A 21,004-nucleotide genomic window follows, 5' to 3' on the forward strand; every position below is an offset into this window, starting at 1 on the left:
TAACTTTTTGAATGAGAGAAAATATGACGTTCATATTTGACAAGTGCATTACCTGTGACGAGACGTTTACGGTTGTGCTGTTATTTGATCCAGTGATTTTGCCCTTCAAGAATGACCTTATTTCCAAAATAAAAATTTTTGCTGATAAGTTGTGATAATTGGGCAGTCATAATTGACATGTGCATTACCTGTGACGTTTCCAAATGCACTATGATTTTTAGCCTTATGACCTCGATCTTGAAGTTTGAACTAGTTTTCAAAAAAAATTAACATTACTGGTAACGTTTGAATGAGAGAAGATAGGGAATTTATATTTGACATGTGCATTACAATATGCCATAAAAAAAATTGCATCCCAACCACTAAGACACCGAAAGCGGGTTACCACAATTCTTTGAATTTTCTCAATGTTTTTTATAATCATAATTTAATCAAGCTTATCATACACACAAGTAGATTATTCCAGTTTATCCATAAACATCGATTGCTCTTAAATTGAATCTGGAGAAGTCGTACAGTAATGATGCCAAAAATGTTGTCATCTATGTGTTGTGTTTTGTAGGGTAGACATGTACTGAATTAAGATTTCATGCTACACTATGCAAGGTTAGCGTCAGAAACTGCTTTCTTCAAACTTACTGAAATGGTCAGCGCTTCTTGTTTCGTTGTTTCTATCTGGATACGATTACGTAAATCTAATATATCAGATATGTGATCCAAAAATGAAACACGTGACCTTTTTTCCTGGGATGTAAAACTCAGATAAAGAGAGGGAAAATAGAGATGTTTTAAAACACTTTAATTAAGAAAAAATAACATATAAATAACATAAACCAAGTTGTAGTGTCAAGAAATGACGAAATGAATGATAGACTCATTCATGGCGTCAGTTGAGTATTTTAGATGACGTTTGATATCTGCCTTCCTGGCGATGGCCTGCCTGCTCTGAATGTAGCCTGTCTCTGAAGTTGCCTGAAGGCTGCTATAGTACCCAGTGGATTGTTCTGAGCCGTCTGGAGGTTCGGGGTATTCGGGACTCGATTACCTGTAGTCTGTTGTGGGGTGTTTCCAGGTCGTGCCTGGAAGGCGGCAAAGTCGGTCTGAAGCCTTTGTAAATCTTGTTGGTTAACTACCATAAGAGGTCTTTGCTGAACAGCAGAATTTCCAGGGGCCCTTCCTTGGGTAGGAAGTGTGTTTATACCATTTGGTAAACCTTGTGTTGGAAATCTGTTGGCCATAGCTCTACGTCTGAATTCGTTGATACGATTGCCAAATCGACTACGTGCCGGTGAAGTGCTATCAGGCTCACCCAGATTAACCGTTCCTTGTAGTCCTCGCTCTGCTATGAATCTACGAACAGCATCCATGTCCAAGTTTTGTCCCTGGGCACGCGCAATTTGCTGCAGATTTATTGGAGGAGAGCCAGGTCTCATAAATTGTCTGATCCGTGGATCGAATGGGGTCCCATTTGGTCTATTATTAAGTCTGGCTTGGTTTTCATTTTCGATGAGAGCCCTTAAAAATCGAGGGTCCATGTTCGGATTTCCAGCACCTGGGACAAATTGATGCCCAGGAAGGTCTCCCGAAAACAGTTGTTCCATACGTGGATCACGCATGCGCCGTGATTCCAGTTGTTCAATAAACCTGGGATCCATTGGCTGACGGGTGAGCGGATCTATAAGGGTTTGTGTCCTTTGTGTGGGTAATCTGGGTCCTACTCTAGGTTGAGGAGGTCTGCCACGATTTGGAATGTTGAGGAATTCGCCATTTGTTCCCATAAAGAGATGTGCCCCTTGCTCTCTAGGATCTATGTTAGCTATACCTCCACTGGGACGAAGACCGGATATTATAGTACAAGTTTCAGTAACGTCTCTGTCATTCACAAAATACCGAGGAGCACATCCTGTACAGGAAGGCCTGCAACGAAAAATCCATTTAGTCCCAACCAATCAGATTCTATTTAGCCTTCTCCAATCAAATCCTACATAATATGTTTTAATTAGCTTCTACTTCACCCCCTAAAAGGAGGTTTCATAATATAAAATGCACCATCAGATCCTGCGGCAAAAACAAACTGTTATGTGTACATTTGAGCATTTGTATGTTTAATGATAAAACTCAAAATTTTATTTGTATATTCATATAATTTTGATTGTACGATTTTAAATTTGTGTTTGAATCTATATAGTTCTTCAAATTTACTTCATTCTTCGCCAATCTGCTTATTGGTACAAAATGTAGCACCCAATGGCATCAAAGGCCTTAGTTATATGATAGTTTTATGATAGTTATACGAGAGTTTTCTTGAGAGGTGCTACAGTGAAACCTAGCTAGCATAACCCCCAATTTTTGAAGACAACGTACTATTGTCCACGGTATTTTCAACTAAAACAAATAACTACTGTATATATTGGGATATTTTCGCCCCCATCTTATTTTCGCCCCTTTCGCTCTTGCTGCGAGTGGCCGAAATTAAGACAGGTCTAATTCAAGGAAGACAGCGTTATCTCTTAAACACAACTGTGTCTTGGCAAATTTAAACAGGGCAAATTGTTAGCAAGTGTGAAATGGCAGAAAATAATAGGGGCGAACATAACCCAGTATACAGTGACTGCTATGACAGTAATTGTACCTGCACTGTGCGTTGATAATATTGAGACAGGCCGATGTCTCACAAGAATTTTCGGGACAGGCAGGTCTACCATTGGGACAATCTGGCGTGGGTCCAGGCCTTCTTTGATTGTTCCTGCGACCAGCGGGACGCCCATCTGAAAAAAAGTAAAAGGTAAAGGTTAGCATACGTAGATTTTGAAACAAAGAATAATGAACTATGTACTAACAAATATAAGATAAAGCTAATACAAGTATATAAGATGAAGGATGAAACAAAATAAAGAGGATCTTTAATGCACATGTGTATGGATATTTGGAAGTTCAAGCTTAAATAAACTGCAATTTTCACACTCCGAATAAAACAACATCGAAAAATAAAGAATTATAATTGTAGCATGGTTCAAGATAAATCTTAAACGCCTTTCTTTAGGAAGAAATTGTTACATCTTAACACATACATGTAAAAGAAAAAAAATCTTCAATTGAAGCCATGGTTTACTAATTTCTCTTATAAATGATTACGGTTCTGCATATCGATGTTGTTTTTAATAACATGTAATTTTCTTACAAGAGGAAATTAAAATATACGAACCGCCATTATCTTTCAAACGGTCCACTAGTTGCTGGACTTGTGTTAAAACATTCTCTGCAAATGGTAACAAGTTTTGGTCATTTGAAGGGGCATTTCCCTCTGACACGGCATTTGTGTTTATTGGCCCGGAAGGTATGTTTTCGGGTCCGGTTGAAGGAACATTAGGTCCCCTATTATTAACTCTTCCCAGAAGTTGCGAGGCAGCTTGAAGTGGATTTCTTCTTCTTCCCATTGGACCCAATCCCAGTGGGTCAGACCCTGAAGGTAGATTTGGCGCGAACGGGCCTCTCGGTAAACCTTGGAATCCTTGCGATGGGCGTCGGGCAAAGGGCGACTGGGGATTAAAAGGAGGGAGCCCAGCTCTTTGGTCTAGTGGCTGACGACCGGAAGTTGGTAAATTTGGGAATGGAAGGCGGGATGGTGGCGACTGTGGATTTTGAGGAGGTAGTTGTGGTGTTTCTGATAGCGGTGGGAGGTTTTGTGTTTCGGTCAAAGACGGTAACTCCGGTGTTTGGGAAAGAGGTGGTAAATCGGGTGTTTGGGAAAGAGGTGGTAGTCCAGAAGAAGAGGAAGCATCCATTGCGTTTGTCTGCGCAGATAATGGTGGAAGATCTGGTGGGTTCGGCAATGGGGGAAGATCAGAGAAAGATGGCAGTTCTGGTGGGGTGGGGTTTTCAGGAATATTTACGGTCGGAGCACTTTTTTTCTGTGAAGCAGCTGCTCTGCTCGATTCCTGTAAGCTCATAGGAATCCCAACACTGGAATCTGTGTTCGAACCGGAAGCGGGTGAATTTTGCTGAGATGCTTGTTGTAGTGAAAAGAAATCTGGAAGTTTTGGCGGCTCATTTTGAGATGGAGAAGATGAAATTGGGTCAGTGTTGATGAGGTCCAATAATGACGTCATATCTGTTTGTCTTGGAGCCCCGGGATCTCCAATACCCCCAAGAGTTTCTGTTATCAGTCTTTCAAGGTCAAGGTTGATGACTTGTTCTACTGTTCCAGTGTCTGTGGCGGATCCACCAGTTTTCCCGTCATTAAATACGATATCAGATGGCGAGTTCTGGGCTACTCGACCTGAGGAAGTTCTTGCTGCCCCCGTCAGAATGGGGTCAGGCTCTGGGGGTGGTGTGGTTGTTGTCTTTGTTGGCTTGCTATCTAACTGTAACATACCTTAAAAAGAAAATGATGAATTTAGTTTATCATTAGAAATTACAATGACACATTTGGATTTTAGCTCATTGGAAATTTAATCCAATGTCTACTGTATTGTCCTGTTTTTTGTGGGGGGTGGTTTTTTTTTTTTTTTATCAAGATCAATTGGACCACAGAAGAAATCATTTAAATTTTGCTTGTTTATTAGTGTAATTAAAAGAATAAAAGTTATAATTTCTACAAATCAAATGGATGGGAATGAAACTTTCCAATTATTTTTTTAATATCTTATTTTAATCCCCTGACTCATATGTCAACTGAAAATTTTGCTTTTTCTTCTTGTTGTAGCTGTGACCAGTGAGTATAAATTCAACTTCAGAGATCATGACAGATTACTGATGTGTAAAAATGTCGATTTCTAGCTATGTACTATTTCAATATAAATATTAACATTTTAAAGGGAAAAAATGAAATGTTTCATTTCAGAACACTCCACTTAGCGAAAAAACATGACATCTTAAACATGAACTTAATTTATTCTATAAAACGATTTGGCTGTGTATTATAAGAAATTAAACATTGATTAATTATTATTTTTCTTAATTGTCAGAAAAAATACTTCATGTGTGTTAAGAAAAGAAAATACACTGATACAATTCTGACGTCAATGAAAAAACCACCTTTCATAGAAAAACCAGGATCTTCGGTGATCAGTAATTTGGTAAGCCTCACCCTTCAATGAAAACGTATTTCTGTTCATTCACGTTTATAAGAATTTATCGTGACAGCTTAACTGTCACCGGTATTTGTCAATATTATGAACAATTGTACCCTTCCTTCCTGGTTAAAGGGTCACCTTGTTTGAACTTGACCAAAAAAGAAAATCTAATCAAATATAGACATTTAAAAACAGGAAACTCTTAATTTGCATTGTCATATTAGTGTGCTTCGACGCTTTAAGATTTTATCTTGTCAATACCTGTCTGTTTTAAAACATAATCTGACCCCAAAACTTTTTTTTTCTTTTCAATGTCCAAGGAGGGTGTTTGAGTAGTGTTGGGAAATATTTATAATAGCAATAGAAAGGTACAAATGCCTTATACTTGCAATTAAATATATATTGATACCTTAACTTTTAAGGATTTATATAAAATTGGATTATATAAAATTATATAAAATTATATAAAATTGGATTCTGTAGAAGACTACGCCAGGCGATGGACCAGACATGAAAAAGAAGACCTTGACACTTTGTCAGAATGGATTAAATGTATCAGATGTATGTTAAAATCGCACATTAAAAGATTGAGAGGCAATATGAAAACCATCTATCCTTCTGTATTCAATAATCCAGAAGTGAAAAAAGAATTAGATAGATTACATGATCAGTACGTACTGGTCCCTGCTGACAAACCAGGTAACAACATCGTCTTTGTTTGTAAGGCTCATTATATTAAATGTATTTTAGAGGAACTTGGATTTAATTCTACAAGTGGTAATCCAACTTATACTCATAGTTCCCTTTCTAAGGAAGAAATTCTTCAAAATCATATGTCAGTTTTGAATATTTTTAATATTCCTAACAACCAAAATGAATTTGAATTACTATATTTATATTGGATTCCGAAACTTCATAAAAATCCTTACAAACAAAGATACATAGCGGGTTCCAGTAAATGTTCAACCAAGCCTCTATCTTTACTCCTCACTAAGATATTAACAGTGGTGAAGGAGAAACTTCAAGAGTACTGTGCAACAATATATTCGAGAAGTGGTGTAAATCAGATGTGGATACTTAAAAATTCCAAGGAACTTTTGGAAAATTTGAAATCACAAGATTTTACCAAAATCAACAGCTTAAAAACTTACGACTTTTCAACTTTGTACACAACCATTCCCCACGATGAATTAAAGTCCAGGCTTTTTGATATCATTGACAGCTGCTTTTTCAATAAAAATGGAACTCGTAAATGTACTTACCTTGTCATTGGTCATTTGCAAAATTATTTTGTTAAAAAACATTCTGATTGTTCACACAAGTACTCTGAAGTTGACATTAAAAAGATGCTTGAGTTTCTGATTGACAATATCTATGTGGTTTTTGGAAACCAGGTCTTCCAACAATCTATTGGAATTCCCATGGGTACCAATTGCGCCCCGTTATTAGCAGACCTTTTTTGTATTCATATGAAGCAGAATTTGTCCAAAATCTTGTACGTGAAAAGAAGAAAACACTTGCTGTGGCCTTCAACTCGACATTTAGATATATCGACGACGTATTGTCAATTAACAATGGCTATTTCCATTCTTATGTCGATACGATATATCCTTGTGAACTTGAGATAAAAGATACCACAGAGTCTGACACCTCTGTTTCATATTTGGATATTTTACTTGAAAAAGACGTTAATGGTAATCTAACAACCAAGCTTTATGATAAACGTGATGACTTTAACTTTTCAATCGTCAACTTCCCTTACTTATGCAGCAATATACCTTCATCACCTGCATACGGGGTATATATCTCTCAGTTGATTCGATACGCAAGAGCATGCTCTACGTATGTACAATTTCTAAAACGAGGTAAATTATTGACAAATAAGTTGATGAAACAAGAATATCAGCTGTCTCGTTTAAAGTCATCATTTCGTAAGTTCTATGGTCGATACAATGACCTTGTCAGCAAATACAATTTATCATTGAGTCAAATGCTGACTGACTTTTTTCACACTAATTGTTAGGCCATTATTTACACACTGAATTGTCGACGGATTTTTCCGTTATTTCCCGATCATGACAAGGAGCACACGGCGGGTGTGACCGGTCGGCAGGGGATGCTCACTCCTCCATGGCACCTGATCCCACCTCTGATGTTTGGAGGTCCGTGTTTGCTCTGCTCCTATTTTGTATTGATTAATGGACTTTTGAGCTTGAATACTGTTCGTTATCTCCATATATTTCATATAATGAACATGTATCACTTTTTGAAAAGTCGATTCCCTTCGGCTGCAAGAAAAACTAAATTATTTTTTCGCCACCTTATGAGTATAATCATGTCAAGACACGTGTCGTATATTTTTTTCAATTCCACTCGGTTTTTACAATTTTATGTGTACAATCATCCGATTACTTATTGTCTGCTTTCAGGGAATGGACATTTGAAAAAAAATCTTTGTACAATAACTTGATGTATAAATTCTTATTCAAATATCTTCATTTTTTAAATAAAGTTGTAAAATGAAATCCGTTTTGACACGAGTTGTGCGAAAGCCAATTAGTGTCAAGCCCCCCTCCCCCCCCCCAAAAAAAAAAATAAATAAATAAAATAAAATAATAATAATAATATTGATAACACCACATTATCCACGAGATAATTATGTCCTAATTACAAGAAAATTATCTCGTTCTACGATATTTTCTTGTATTTTCACGATCTTTACTCATAATTACGCAATAATTTATTGTAATTACGAGATGGTGGTAGGGGTACTTGATGCTAATAGGCTTTCGTGGAGCTGAAAACCTTCAGGAGTGTTATTGATTTTTAAGCTACACTTACTTAAATCTGGGAGCTGACCTCTGACCCGTAGTGATGACGCTGGAAAAAAAAGAGAATTATTGGTTAGATCAGATCAAGTCATACTCTTTGTCCCTAAACTCAGAAATTATTTTAATTTCTTTTATTTGTTGGAGGGAATGGGTGTAGGGGGTTTGTTTTTGTAGTTAGAGTTGTGCAGGCTGCATTGATTTTCTGTGTATTGAAGTTTTGTCATTTATTAAATCATGTAACATAAACTTGTGTTTAACTTATCTACTGTGTTTAGGTTAACCTTTTTCGGAGAACTAACTGGACAATGTTAGAAGACCATTTAAATTAAACTATTTTATACCTCCTGGAAAAAAAAACTCTGTATAAAGTTTAGTACTTAAATTGTTAAGCCCGCGGGAAGAAGTTTCAGTTTTGGGTAAACAACCAAAAATTCCGTGACAAGCAGAAATTCAGGAAGTAGCCTTTTCTCTATAGTATACTATACACTATATATATCAGCAAAATTATTGTGGGAAAGCGGCAACCCCCCCCCCCTCCCCCCTTTTACAGGCCTGCTTGTTTTACATTATTAATGCCGGAACATATTGTTTTGAATGAAAATAGTTTATGGCACAAAAAATATTTCTTTTTTTAGATGGTTCTGGGGGTAATTTGTCGACAATCTACATGTAGCCTCCTTTTTAATGCCTTTTCAATTGAAGCGGTTGTCTAGAATGTAGGCAATCTATTTTCCAGACCCGAAACTGTAGGTCTGAATGTTTTCTGTTATATTTTCCCTCATGAAGATTGTGCCAAAGTATAATATTTTCAACCTTAAAATAAATTTAGGCAATATGAACTGGATTGCCTTAGATGGAACTTTTTTTCTGAATTGATTTTATGAGTTCGCTGTTAAGTACACTTAAATATTCACCATCATGTGTTCATGCACGGATTGCCGAACAACTCAGGTAAAAGATCAATCTATTAAAAAAATATTCACGTCCTCTTCTACGATGATTTGCTGCAATTTTTTAGCTAATGTATGATTCAGAGTGTAATTTAATCATTTTGGATTTATTAATTGAATTAAAGGAATTGACTTTTCCTGACCAATATATTTTTTTTTTTTAGGTCAGTGTAATTTTTTATGAAACTGGTCATGTTTAATTTCTTTTACCGGGAACCCCCTTCAACCAGTTGAGAGTTTGTGTATCTAATAAATCTTCCTCAAGGATTTATTATTTATTGTTGTTGTTGACATTGAAGTCCGTTTTTTCCGCAACGCCCATTTTTGAAATGTACTTTTGTGGATCAACTTTCATTTTGAGTAAAGCGCTCAGAGAAAAAGTTGACTTCATTTTTAGGTAAAAAACAGTGGTTTGATAATAGTTACATGTACATGTAATCAACTTGAAGCTAAATGAATTGTATGACAGTGCAGCTAAGTAGTTTTAAGCATAAAATTCTGCTGTTTCAAAAAGCCTTCATTAATTGAAAGATGTGTTGGGGGGGGGGGGGGGGGATGGGCTCCATATGATCCATTCTTCCATACGGGCGTGCAGTTTATCTATATTTATTCAAATCTTGCTATTTCTTTTTTACACAAACCCATAAGAAAAAAAAAATGATTCAATCCTCAAAGTAAATCAAAGAATTTTTTTAAGTTTAATTCGTTTGTCTTCATGCCATCAAATATGCAATGGAAAAAAAAGGAGAAAGATAATAGTTTACAGACATAAAACGTACATAAATAGTTACTATAATATATTAACACGTTTTGTTTACGCTTTTGATAATATAGTTGACAACTGTTCCTTATACGGTAATGATATGTTGTACAACTTATAATGGATGTTATCTGTCCGGAAGATATGCTTTATTATTAATACGCTGTGAAGAAAAGTGGAAGACTTCATAGAAAATTCCGTTTAATGATACGATACTTTAGAGTCGGAATTCCGAAAGTATAGCAAATGGCACTTATTGAAACAAATTACGATGAAATGTTCGCATCTGTATAAGATATTGAAATATTCTTAGCTCAACAGATCTCTTAAGGGCATAGAACGCTCCAACTTTGTCTGTTTTATTTATTTATTTTTTTTTATAAAATGAAATGTCAAATCAATTCGCTTGTGCGAAAACGCCTCATTTTAATGCATATGATTGATCGAAATGGATTAGAATTCTGACACAATGATTCAATCAATAGATACATATTGTCATGATCACACGAAACAATTATTCTATATTGAAGAAAAAATATATTATTTCATTCAGTTTGATTTCAATTCATCTACAAACTAGAAGTCTCAAATGATTGAAAGATGAATGCACAAAATCCTCCCAACCACCCACCCCCTTCCTCAGCCCCCCAAAATACAGGTATATTTTTCCCCAGCTTAAAAAATCTGATAAACTAAATTATATTTAAAATCATAAAACTCTGAATCATTAAATGACTAGTACGTTCTTCATTAGTAATATCGTCATGCATAGTATCATTTTTTGTCTATTGGAAATTATAATTAAAACTTTTTTAATAAAAAATAATCAACTTTATTTATGACCGCAATCAATTAGAGAAGGTTGATTTTACGGGCCACCATTCAGTAAGCGATTTTAAGATGATCATTTATTATATATTTTATAAAGACGCCTTTTTTGACAAAAACTGGTTTTATAGCGTGCATTAAGTAATTGCATTAGGTAATTGATTAGGACACTTTATTTCAATATTTAAATAAATCCACAATGCAGGCACAATGTTCATGTATATGGTTAAAAATGATTAATTAGCATGCGCACGTATGTATACTGCCTTCCATTTATTTACACTGGCATGGACACAGTGTAGCCTGATTAATAAATTGTTCTAAAAAATCGAATTTTGATGTTAAATAATGTTTAAATTGTACTTTTATGTTTTAAAATGCATTTTGGGGCCCTTGATGTCTCACAGTGGCCGATCTAGGTGGAACCCCCTACATTTCAGTTAAGAAATTTTGTAATGAGAACTCACTTCAACCCCCCCCCCCCTTCCCTGCTTCCTAACTTAAAATTCTGGAATTGCTAAAAAAAAAATCTAAAAATTCAGTAAAAACCGTACATAAATACTTGATTGATGCATCTACGAATTTATCTGTATGTCATATATTTTTTGTAAAAGGGTTCTTGAAAGTTCGTGATACAAAACATGGATTAGAACCTTTTGAACCTTTACACTTATTAATTACAGTTTCAACAGCGATCCATCAATGTGTCAGTTTTTATTATCACTGTATTTTAATTAATCAGCGGGGAAAGTTCTACATATTCTGCTGATAGAAATAACAAAGTGGCGGTTATAGATAATAGGAATTTTTGAGCACTTAGTTTGAAGAATGGAGAGAGAGAAAGAAAGAGAGAGAGCGTATGCAGAATCAATTCCTAGTGCGAGTTTGACAAGTTTTGCCTCCCCCAGCCTACTCATGCACTTGATTCATCATTTAAAATGTCAGGTTATAAGATATATCCTGTTTCTCGCCTTGTACCTTTAGCAAAGGCTACTTCATTTTTCTTATTTAGGGGGATTTTTTTTTTTCAATGAGAATACTTAAGATAATTAAAATACACAAACTTAATAAATAAAAATGCCAAATTTTAACGGAAGAATTTTAACCTTTAAATATTGTTCTGTGAGAGATAGAAAAGGATGTCATACTACCACACAAAACTTAGACTTTGACATTTACATTCAAAACGTTAAAGTGAAAGTCATATATCATTGCTATAAGAATTCATGGCCATGTCTGGCATTGTGATTTATTTGAAGGAAAACGACACAATACCAGGAAAATATGAAAGAAAATCAGTCTTTTTCTGCCATTTGTCATTGAGAGGCCGGATGTATGAAGCGTTAAGCATTAACAATAAGGATAAAGGGGAAAGTAGATTTCCTTGCTTAATTCCCCTTGAGCGCTGATGCAAGAATTAACTAATGCCTTGAAAGTGATCGAGAGGGTGAAAATTTTGTTTGCATTAATCATTCGTTCTTTAACATGTAGAATATATCCAAGGCCATCTATTATGAGTTACTAAAATTATGTTTCGCAAGTAAATCAGAATTTAATGATTTCAAATCTATACAATTAATAATATCTTCCAATTCAATTAATTCTAAAATTTGAAAGGATCAGGTGAAGTTTGACTCTGGCTTAAGCGAATTTTGAACAGCCACTATGCATCGTTTTCAATTAAACTGTGGAGAGAGAGAGAGAGAGAGAGAGAGAGAGAGAGAGAAGCAAGGCGGATCTATGATTTCTATGTTGGGTGTTTCTTACATATAAAAAAAGTTTAATAAAAACAGAAAATCGCAACATTTGTAGTTGACATGAGTTTAATAGCATACGTTTTATCGAGACATAATTTTAGGGTATAGTTGGGGACTGATTAAGCTTTTGTCTCATATTTACCCATAATCATATTTGTGTGTCTCATTTTTTCATAGCTATAAAAGAAATGAAGGATATATTAAGGCTCTTTAAAGTTAGAATACAATCTTCACCATCACTCATGTTGAATGATAAAACTTCGCAATAAATTAGCCAAAAATACATCTCAATTGCTTAGAATAGTTTCTTTGACTAAAAGTAGCAAGGTGTATAGTTATTCTTCAAATATTTATTTATGAGTACAAAATTAAAACAGAAAACTTGTCAAGAATTCAAATTAAGAAGCTTATTAATAGAACATAAATCTGTATAGTATCTACAATCTAAGATGATTGATAAATCTGAATTTACTGGACATTAAAATCGAACAAAAAATATTTCCAAATTGTACAGAAAAAATAGATAATTATGAAAAAAAAAAATAAATAAAAATCGTGTATTTACTTACCACATAATGATATTATCAAGAGTACAAATTTATGCGCCATCTTTCATCTGCGTTGAAAGGTATAATGGTAATAATTACTATACATGAGTTATTGAAGCGTGAACCCGATACGCATGGATTAGTTAACCTTTAACCAAAGAAACAGTGACGCGCAGTACTAGATTTGACAATAGGAATTGACGATATATAGAGAGAAAGAGACGTGTTCTAATTAGTCATGATGTGTGTTAATTTCCTTCAAAGATCCAAAGATAAATTGTGGTTCGTCACACCTTGTTGCGTGTATTTTTATTTACGCGGAAATTCGAAGTTCTGATTGGCGGATCTTAGTGGGCGTAATCGGCGAGCAATGAATTAAAAGAGGTTTTGAAGAGACTTAAGAAAGAAAGATATTTATTAATCATCCTTTATTATTGAATAGAAGGATACTTTTGAGAATATTTGGAAATAGGATTAAAACACGGTTTTTTCCCCCTTTAAATTAGTTTTTTTTTTCTAATGTCATTCTGAGATTCTTCCCTTATATGCTTTCCACACATTTTTAAAGTTAGAAATAGATGCTTATTTATTTTTTTCATTTATTTGTTTATTTATTCATTTATTTATTTATCTATTTATTTATTTATTTATTTAGAGGAACTGACTATGAATGTACATGTATACACTATGGAAGAGAAAATATATCATTGTATTATACAAAAAATGTATACAAAAAAGTGTACCAATGTGTCAAAGTCCAAATATTTATTTATTTATTTTTTACATTATAAAATTTATATTATTCGTTTCGGTTAAATTTTAATTTCAAACATTATAACCTTTTTTTTTCTACGGAACAAGATACATATATTTCCTTTAGACTGTCAAACAGCAGACTTTTTGGCTTGCCACCCTCTTTTCCGATTCTAATGATAAAGAAAAAATACATGAAATTCTTTTAGAATTTGGGCCTTTCTTTCTTAATTTTCTCCCACTCCCACTTCTATAATGACCTTAACTTTGAGGGTCTACTAAATATTTATCAATTTTAATTCCTTTATTCTTTTTAAATAATTTTATATCACCTTGCAAATAACTTTTCATTAATAATTCAAGAATATCGATGGCAAAATATTTTTATCCATCTATTCATGTCTTTATATTGGTTACTTAACAATTCTAATTAAAGAAAGGTCGATACCTGTATACTAAATGTCCTTTTAGAACTCTCTAGATCTCTTTTTCATTCTCTCTCTCTCTCTCTCTCTCTCTCTCTCTCTCTCTCTCTCTCTCTCTCCCCTTGGCACAAAATAAAAGAGGGGGGGGGTCCAACCCCCGGAGCCTCTGGCCCATATATGTTGTACATACAATATAATTAAGTGTGATATATTTTCTTTACAACACGAATTTTTGTTTTGGTTTCTATGCATTTCAATAATGTTTTCAAGTGGCGCAGTGGTAGAGCGTCTGCTGTAGTGTCGCGGAGTAAGGAGTTGATCCTTACGTCGCGGGTTCGAACCCCACTGTGGGACGTGGAGACCGATCCTTCGGATGAGACCGTATAAATCGAGGTCCCGTGTCGCAGTAGATGCTGGCACGAAAAAGATCCCTCAATGCTCAATGACCCTGAGTGCCAACTTTAGGTCAAAATTTGCAGCTCTCAACCGGAAGTGGTGGCGTCTCCATATGAGTGCAAAATTCTCGAGAAGGACGTTAAACAACAAACAAACAAACAAGTGTTTAGAATTTGCCTCATTTATAATGGATCTTAAATGGAAAAATTCTTTAACCTTATCAAATTTGTGGGGGAATGGTTGAAAAGCCCTTACACAAGATTCGTCTCCTCCCCTCCCCTCGCAAAACATGGACCATGCCCTCAATTTCAGTTATAAACATGTGCAAACCATCGATATTGATTTGAAATGCCTGTAATTGTGTCGCTGATTATTTTTCTTTTTTGTATCTATGTTACAAAAGACGCATAAATTAGTCTTAATGAGAACTTTAAAAAATAGTAAGAGATTTCTAGCTTAATTTCAAAGATACTATTGTGAGACGCTTCATCATCATCCTATATGCATTTTAATTCGTGCATTTTATCCTATTATCTTATAGCTGCAGAACTGTAGCTCTCCGAAAGAAAAAAATTGACAGACCAGAGAGCTACAGTGCCACCCATAGAAAAAAAATTGTACATTTATTGCGCACAAAAAGTGCGCTGTTTCTCGATTTATTTCTTCGTATTTTTAAACTGCAATCTCTAAATATTACTGACTGTGTGTTCCTAACACATTTTTGCACTATTCACACATCAAAACATTTCCTATAACCGTTGTTAATAGCCCTACTGGGCCTGAAATTAAGACAATCCAAAATTTCACTTGTTAATACTGCCATTTTGGGTGGCTAGACAATTCGGCCAAACGCGCTTCGTAAAGATGTCAACTACAAGAGTAGTTGATAGACGTCTAAGGAATTTTTTGAAATAGAGCTTTTTGTGCAGTTGAGGTAAGAATTTGGAGAAATAAATCAAGAACCGAGGGCAACTTTTTATGCGCAATAAATATACAGTTTTTTCTATAGTTGGCACTGTAGCTCTCCGGTTTGTCAATTTTCTTTTCGGAGAGCTACAGTTCTGCAGCTAAAATTCATTCTTCTTTTTTTTTCATGTTTCTTTTTTGATCGTTCTGCATAGCAGCTTGTATATTCTGCATATCCCAATTTCAAGCACAACATTTCAGTTTGTTTTTTGTGTGTCCATTCATTTCCATGCACAATGACGTCACCACTCAGTCGTAGAGTGCTCGCTCCGTGATCGGAAGGTCGTGTGTTCGAATCACTTCCGCGACTGACCTAAGTTGATAAAAAATAGGTAGCAACTATTCCTTCGCCAAGCGCTCGGCACCTTGAAGTGAAAGTTGCGGGTCCTTCGGATGATACCTTAAAAACCGAGGCCCCGTGTCACGGTAGGCGTTGGCACGAGAAAGAACCCTCACTGCTCAATGACCCTGTGTGTCGAGTAAAGGCCTAAATTTGAAGCCCTTCAACGGTATATGGTGACGTCGATCTCTATATGAGTGAAAAATCCTCGAAAGGGACGTAAAACAACACACACACAATCAATCCCTGTACAATCAGGCCGGGGCTGTCTGCTGCAATATTTGCCCTTTCACATAAAAATTTTTCTAGTGGAATAATGATCCGATGCTTTTCGTCAGAAACCTACGTCGAATGAAAATGAGTGGTTTGATCCAACAGTAATTGAGCCACACAGTATGACCCCTCCAAAAATGGACTTAAAGGATGATTTTAAGAACAAGTATAGCCTTATTACTTAACTTACCCCCCCCCCCCAAAAAAAAAAAAAAAATTAAAATGTCTTTGCTTGCAAAAAGTACCATTTAAATATTTATGAAAATACAGAATCACTTTTAATAGTTGCTGTGAAAATAATTTGATAATTTAAGTTATTGAAATTTTCTTTTGGTTGTTTTCTCTCTGATTGAAAGTGTTATAAAATTGTTAAATCGTAGGTAAATTAGATAACTATCATATCGGATCTGCCAGCAATGGCACGGAATATGAGTTCCATTTCAATATAATTCACTCACAATGTAGTGTTGCACAATTTGGATCTGAGCGAAATATGAAAATGGTGAGATTTCCAGACTGCCTTACGTCAAGCAAATGGCCTTCAAAGCTCTAGCAATTATGTAAAGACTGTGTGTTTTATCCATGAACAATGCTCGGTTTTAAAACTTTCTAAAATATTTTATTAAATAAAATAGATTTTAAATAAAAAATTGGAAAGAAAATGAAAAAAACCCATCCTGCTCAAAGTCCTACTGTCACCTCCCCGTGGCGAGCAAGGGGAAAAAGGTCTTATGAATGTATATGTTGTATTTTAAATCAGTCTGTACATACATAAGCCGCTGGCTAACGAAAGAGGCAATGTAGCGGTAATGTATACTTTAAAATGTAGCTGTAATGTAACCTTTTTTTGTAGCGGTAATGAGTACGTATTTGTAATGACTACTTTGAAAATATAGCGGTAATGATATGCATCCACGACATCTTCATTGCGTTGTTCAAAGAGACCTTCAATCAATGTAAATTTTCACATTAGGCATTTTCTACCGATCACAAATGAGAAGTACAGAGTCTGAACCCTCTGAATACCTTTTTCCGAGGAAGATTTTCGCAGTTACATTAATCAAAATAGTATTAACTCTTATGCAAAGGATCATTACCACAGTACTATTTATCAGTTACCTTTCCAAATTGCTCTCTGATGATAAAAATATCAATGTAATTTTTTAAAAATAAAGACAAAAACAAAAGCCAACAGTTTTCATTTATAATAGATATTTTAATCAAGATAAAAAAGATAAAAAGTCAAATAGAACAAAACAATGAGGTGAAAAAAGATGTGGAGGAAATTCGGATGATATGTATGTTGAGACACGCCCTCTGGTGAGATTGTTTATTGTTTAAACTTTGGGATAGCTGGCCTGAGTGGCAATTCCGCACATGTTCCGCCTGTTTCTGGCCAACATAAAGTATCCGTCCATTCCCCAAGATTCACCCCAGCTATAGAAAAAAAGGAAGCGTTACTTATAATCATGTTAAATACAAAAGAGGACGACCTTTGATTCTTGGGGGGAATGGGGTTACAGATTTTTGAGATGAATATGAAAATTATATACCCCCCCCCCCCGGAATAGAGTTTCGGGTTTTGGCAGTCAACCTTGACTGGTGCGCAATTAAGCCCCCCCCCCCCTTCACCCTCCGTCCACGAAATATAGTTTTAAAGTTTGACAGTTTTTCGTTCTTGTGCCTGGCAAACTTTTCTAGTGAATTCGTCCATCTTTGAAAAATAAATATATTCCAACCCCTTCTTTAGAATCAAATGGTCGTCCCTTAAAGCATTACGGATTATTCGTTTTCGGATCCACTAGACGGGAAAATAGCAAATATTTTTTTTTTGTCATGAACAGAAAGCTACTAATCAGCAACTGACAACATATGCCATTAACATATTAATATCTATACACAAATTAATAACAAAAATTAAGAATGAGTTACGTCATACCTATTTTTAACAAGCCAATAATCTTCGCTGCTTTCAGTTCCATAACCAACAGCTAGCACACCATGATCAAGTTTTACAGAGCTGCAGGCTGGTTCGCTGTAAACTCCCTTCTTGTACAGCTGGAATGACTTATGACCAGCGTCCATAGCAACAGAAATAGGGCCGACGGTAGCAACAGCTTCTTGTAGTTTGCTTTCCGATTGATGGGGAATATCAACATATCCAGTGTCTGTGGCGCCTACATTGCTCTCCTTGAATCTGCAGAATCCGTCCTAACATAGGAAAATAAATAAAACGGAGTTGAGGCGATTCGGTTTAAAGGCTGAATACATAACGTTATAAAATACACCCCGGAAACACTCTGTCGAGTTCCGGCCACAGGCCTTTAGAATGCTTTTATCCGACTGACAAAACTGGGGGTATTGAAAATAAAATTGCGGTATGGAACTTCTCAGATAGGGTACACAATTTTTTCCAATGTAATATTTATGAATCAAATGATTTAAAATATTGATATTTGATAAATTTTCTATTCATATTTATTCACATACATGTATAAACAATTTCCTTTACAACCACAGTTTATTCCAAAGAGTCCTTTCGGGAAAAAAATAATATTAAAACGCTGTACAGTCATGTTGTTTATAAATAGAAAAAAGTTCCGATTGGAGGAAATCTTTCCGGAATGTATGATATTTTTTAGAGTTTTAAAAACTTAACCGCCAAAAATGTTGTTGGTTACACAATACTTCTTAAGACCATATGATCAAATCAGAGTTTCGTAGAGGATGAGTGCTATTAAGCAAATGTTTAGAGAGAATCGAATAACTTCCGGGAAAAAACTTGTCCCCTCGTACCTTTTTTTTAAAAAATAGTGTCAATGACCAGGGGTTCAATCTATTTTGAGTAAAGAAAAAAAGGTTCATTGTGGAATTGATTTCAGCATACATGTATTTTGTGAAGTATAAGGGATTTTTGGATGAACTTTGGTTGTAGAATTAATTATTTATATATGAATAGAAAGGAATACTAGATAATATAACAATTCCAAATTAGAGACATATTATTTTTGACGATGAGAAGTATATATAGAAAGCAACGACCTGCATTAAGTCTTATCGAAAAATACGTCACATCCCCTAAAATAAATAATGGTTAATACCTTAGCTGTGTATGGGTAAGACTCCTCAGTATCAATTCCTTTGTTTTTCTCAATGTATCTGAAGGCATTGTCCATCAATCCGCCCTTGCATCCATGGTTTCCTAAAGTTGAAGAATTTATTTTCATTCTAATTTTGTTCATTTAAATTACTTTTTAGAAGAAGTGACTTAAATCTGACTTAGATAGACATTCAGATTTTTTTTTTAAATAAAAGAAGAATATTGTGGATAACTACAATTAGATACACACTATTCCCAATCAGACTCTCATATGTACAAATAAAGGAGTAACAAACACTACAGAATAAACCAGACCCGACCCCCTATAAATCTCTTTTAGATCCGCGCCTGAATATGCATGGCGTGTTTATACTACCTTCTCTCTGTGAGCAGTCGACGAGATTCTGTTCGGAAAGGGAAACCAGTTTATTGGTGGCCTTGAAGTGTTGACCTTCAAGTGACCCAGTGGCGGAGAAAGACCAGCAGGACCCACAGTGACCTTGGTTTTTGACATCTGTGACGTAACCTTTGTCTCTCCAATCGACCTTGTCGGGAAGGTCACCAATGTTGCTAGGCGACATGTACATTTCTCCCTTTGTTCTGTTCGCGTTCATGATGTATCCATTCATAACAGCCCGGAATTCAAAAATGGTCTAAATAAATTAGAGAAAAAAAATATAAGTTAAACGAAAAATTTAGAAAGCATTCATTCTGTTAATTTCAAGTACAATTAAAATAAAGAGTTGTAGAAGAACAAGATAAATAAGATTTAAGTAGGAGTCTTTTCAAAAAGTACGGAACATATGGGGCCTACTTCGGGTCGTAAATTCGCCTGTACAAGTCAATTAATCAAAAATCAATGAGCTATAATTGGTATTGTAGTAGAGTTTAAATTCCAGGCATATTTTAATATTTCAAAATATTTTGAGAAACAATAAAGCTGATAATAAAATGACTGATACATGATTATTCGAATAATAACAAATATATCGTTCTCAGACTAGTTTTAAGAGTCATTGACTCTTTCCATAGGTCAGAAAGTTGGGAAATTTTGGGGGTTGGGGTCATTTCCGGAGATTTTACTCACCATGTCGGCATATTCGTTCTCCCCTAACCAGTACGTATGCTCTCCGCGGTCAGCAGCCAGGTTGTGCTTCTGGATGTGACGTACATTGTCCTCCCAAATCAGGCGCCTGGAACAGATAAAAAGTAAACGTGAATTTATTGATTTAAATTTTTAGACAATTTCAAAGATTAAAAAATATAATACTACATTATTTAAAAAAAAAAATCACATATCTTTTCATTTAGAAAAAATGCTCAATTATTGAAAGTCCGAACTATTGTCTTTTCGTTCTAAAAATAATAGGGCACAAAATTTCATCATTCCGATCGACGGAGAGCTCCCCTACTGCAATTTATGTTTTCACTGGTTGGAATTTAATAACCTCGACGAACAAAATTAATATTCTTGCAGGGAGTAATCCTACTTTTGAGAGGACTTTTTTTTAAGCCTTTAGATGAAAAAAAAATTAAGCATTTCTCAGTATAGACTGTGTTGTGGTGGATATTAAAATTCGGCTTCTCTTTACTGTTTTGAGAATTTTCAAAAATTCTTTCCTACAATTTAGAAACAAGCTCACCTGAGTTGTTCTTCTTCCGGTGCGTAGTTCTTTTTATGACCTTGCTTGTATAGGACCCAATCGTTATCCAGATCTTGGTTGAAGATCGGCGTAGTGAAAGCTGCCACCAACAAGCTTGCGATCACCAACAGAATTTTCATCTAAAGCGAGAAACTCAATATTAAGTATTCATAATGTTCGTACGCACAAGACCTTCCAAGTAAACATTGCGTTTGATTTTTTAATACATTAAATCAAAAATAGATTTGAAACTTCAAATTAAATTGATATTGCTGTCCCAAAAAATTCTGCGTCTCTTAGAATAAAATAACTTTTGCTGTGTTTTTTCACTACGATAATTTAGCATTCCAAAAAGTACA

General features: G+C 35.0%; 2 protein-coding genes across 2 annotated transcripts; both read right to left on the reverse strand.

Annotated features, from left to right (window-relative positions):
- Nucleotides 1-782: 782 nt before the first annotated feature.
- Nucleotides 783-12,830, reverse strand: LOC133174682 (PML-RARA-regulated adapter molecule 1-like). The gene is made up of 5 exons (XM_061309767.1): nucleotides 12,771-12,830; nucleotides 7,917-7,955; nucleotides 3,206-4,375; nucleotides 2,633-2,768; nucleotides 783-1,917 (listed from the first exon to the last, which is right to left on the reverse strand). The coding sequence occupies exons 1-5, from the start codon at nucleotides 12,808-12,810 to the stop codon at nucleotides 900-902; spliced, it is 2,403 nt and encodes an 800-aa protein (XP_061165751.1). The 5' UTR covers nucleotides 12,811-12,830; the 3' UTR covers nucleotides 783-899.
- A 4,267-nt stretch (nucleotides 12,831-17,097) lies between these two features.
- Nucleotides 17,098-20,785, reverse strand: LOC133174713 (procathepsin L-like). Its single transcript, XM_061309797.1, has 6 exons — nucleotides 20,646-20,785; nucleotides 20,090-20,195; nucleotides 19,379-19,655; nucleotides 19,004-19,104; nucleotides 17,842-18,113; nucleotides 17,098-17,339 (listed from the first exon to the last, which is right to left on the reverse strand). Exons 1-6 carry the CDS (start codon nucleotides 20,783-20,785, stop codon nucleotides 17,240-17,242), a joined length of 996 nt encoding a protein of 331 aa, XP_061165781.1. The 3' UTR covers nucleotides 17,098-17,239.
- Nucleotides 20,786-21,004: the final 219 nt, after the last annotated feature.

This window comes from Saccostrea echinata, unplaced genomic scaffold (assembly GCF_033153115.1).
Source record: "Saccostrea echinata isolate AGI-Se365-2 ecotype Australia unplaced genomic scaffold, CSIRO_AGI_Sech_v1 ptg000058l, whole genome shotgun sequence".
Classification (NCBI taxonomy): Eukaryota; Metazoa; Mollusca; class Bivalvia; order Ostreida; family Ostreidae; genus Saccostrea; species Saccostrea echinata.

Coding starts and splice junctions, on each gene's coding strand:
- LOC133174682 (XM_061309767.1), bottom strand. CDS start 12,810: ATGGCGCATAAATTTGTACTCTTGATAATATCATTATGTG. Junction 4,376..7,916: donor AGGTCAGCTCCCAGATTTAA/GTAAGTGTAGCT, acceptor TTTCTTTTTAAG/GTATGTTACAGTTAGATAGC. Junction 1,918..2,632: donor ATTATCAACGCACAGTGCAG/GTACAATTACTG, acceptor TTTTCGTTGCAG/GCCTTCCTGTACAGGATGTG.
- LOC133174713 (XM_061309797.1), bottom strand. CDS start 20,785: ATGAAAATTCTGTTGGTGATCGCAAGCTTGTTGGTGGCAGCTTTCACT. Junction 19,656..20,089: donor AGAACGAATATGCCGACATG/GTGAGTAAAATC, acceptor TAATTTATTTAG/ACCATTTTTGAATTCCGGGC. Junction 19,105..19,378: donor CGACTGCTCACAGAGAGAAG/GTAGTATAAACA, acceptor CTTCAACTTTAG/GAAACCATGGATGCAAGGGC.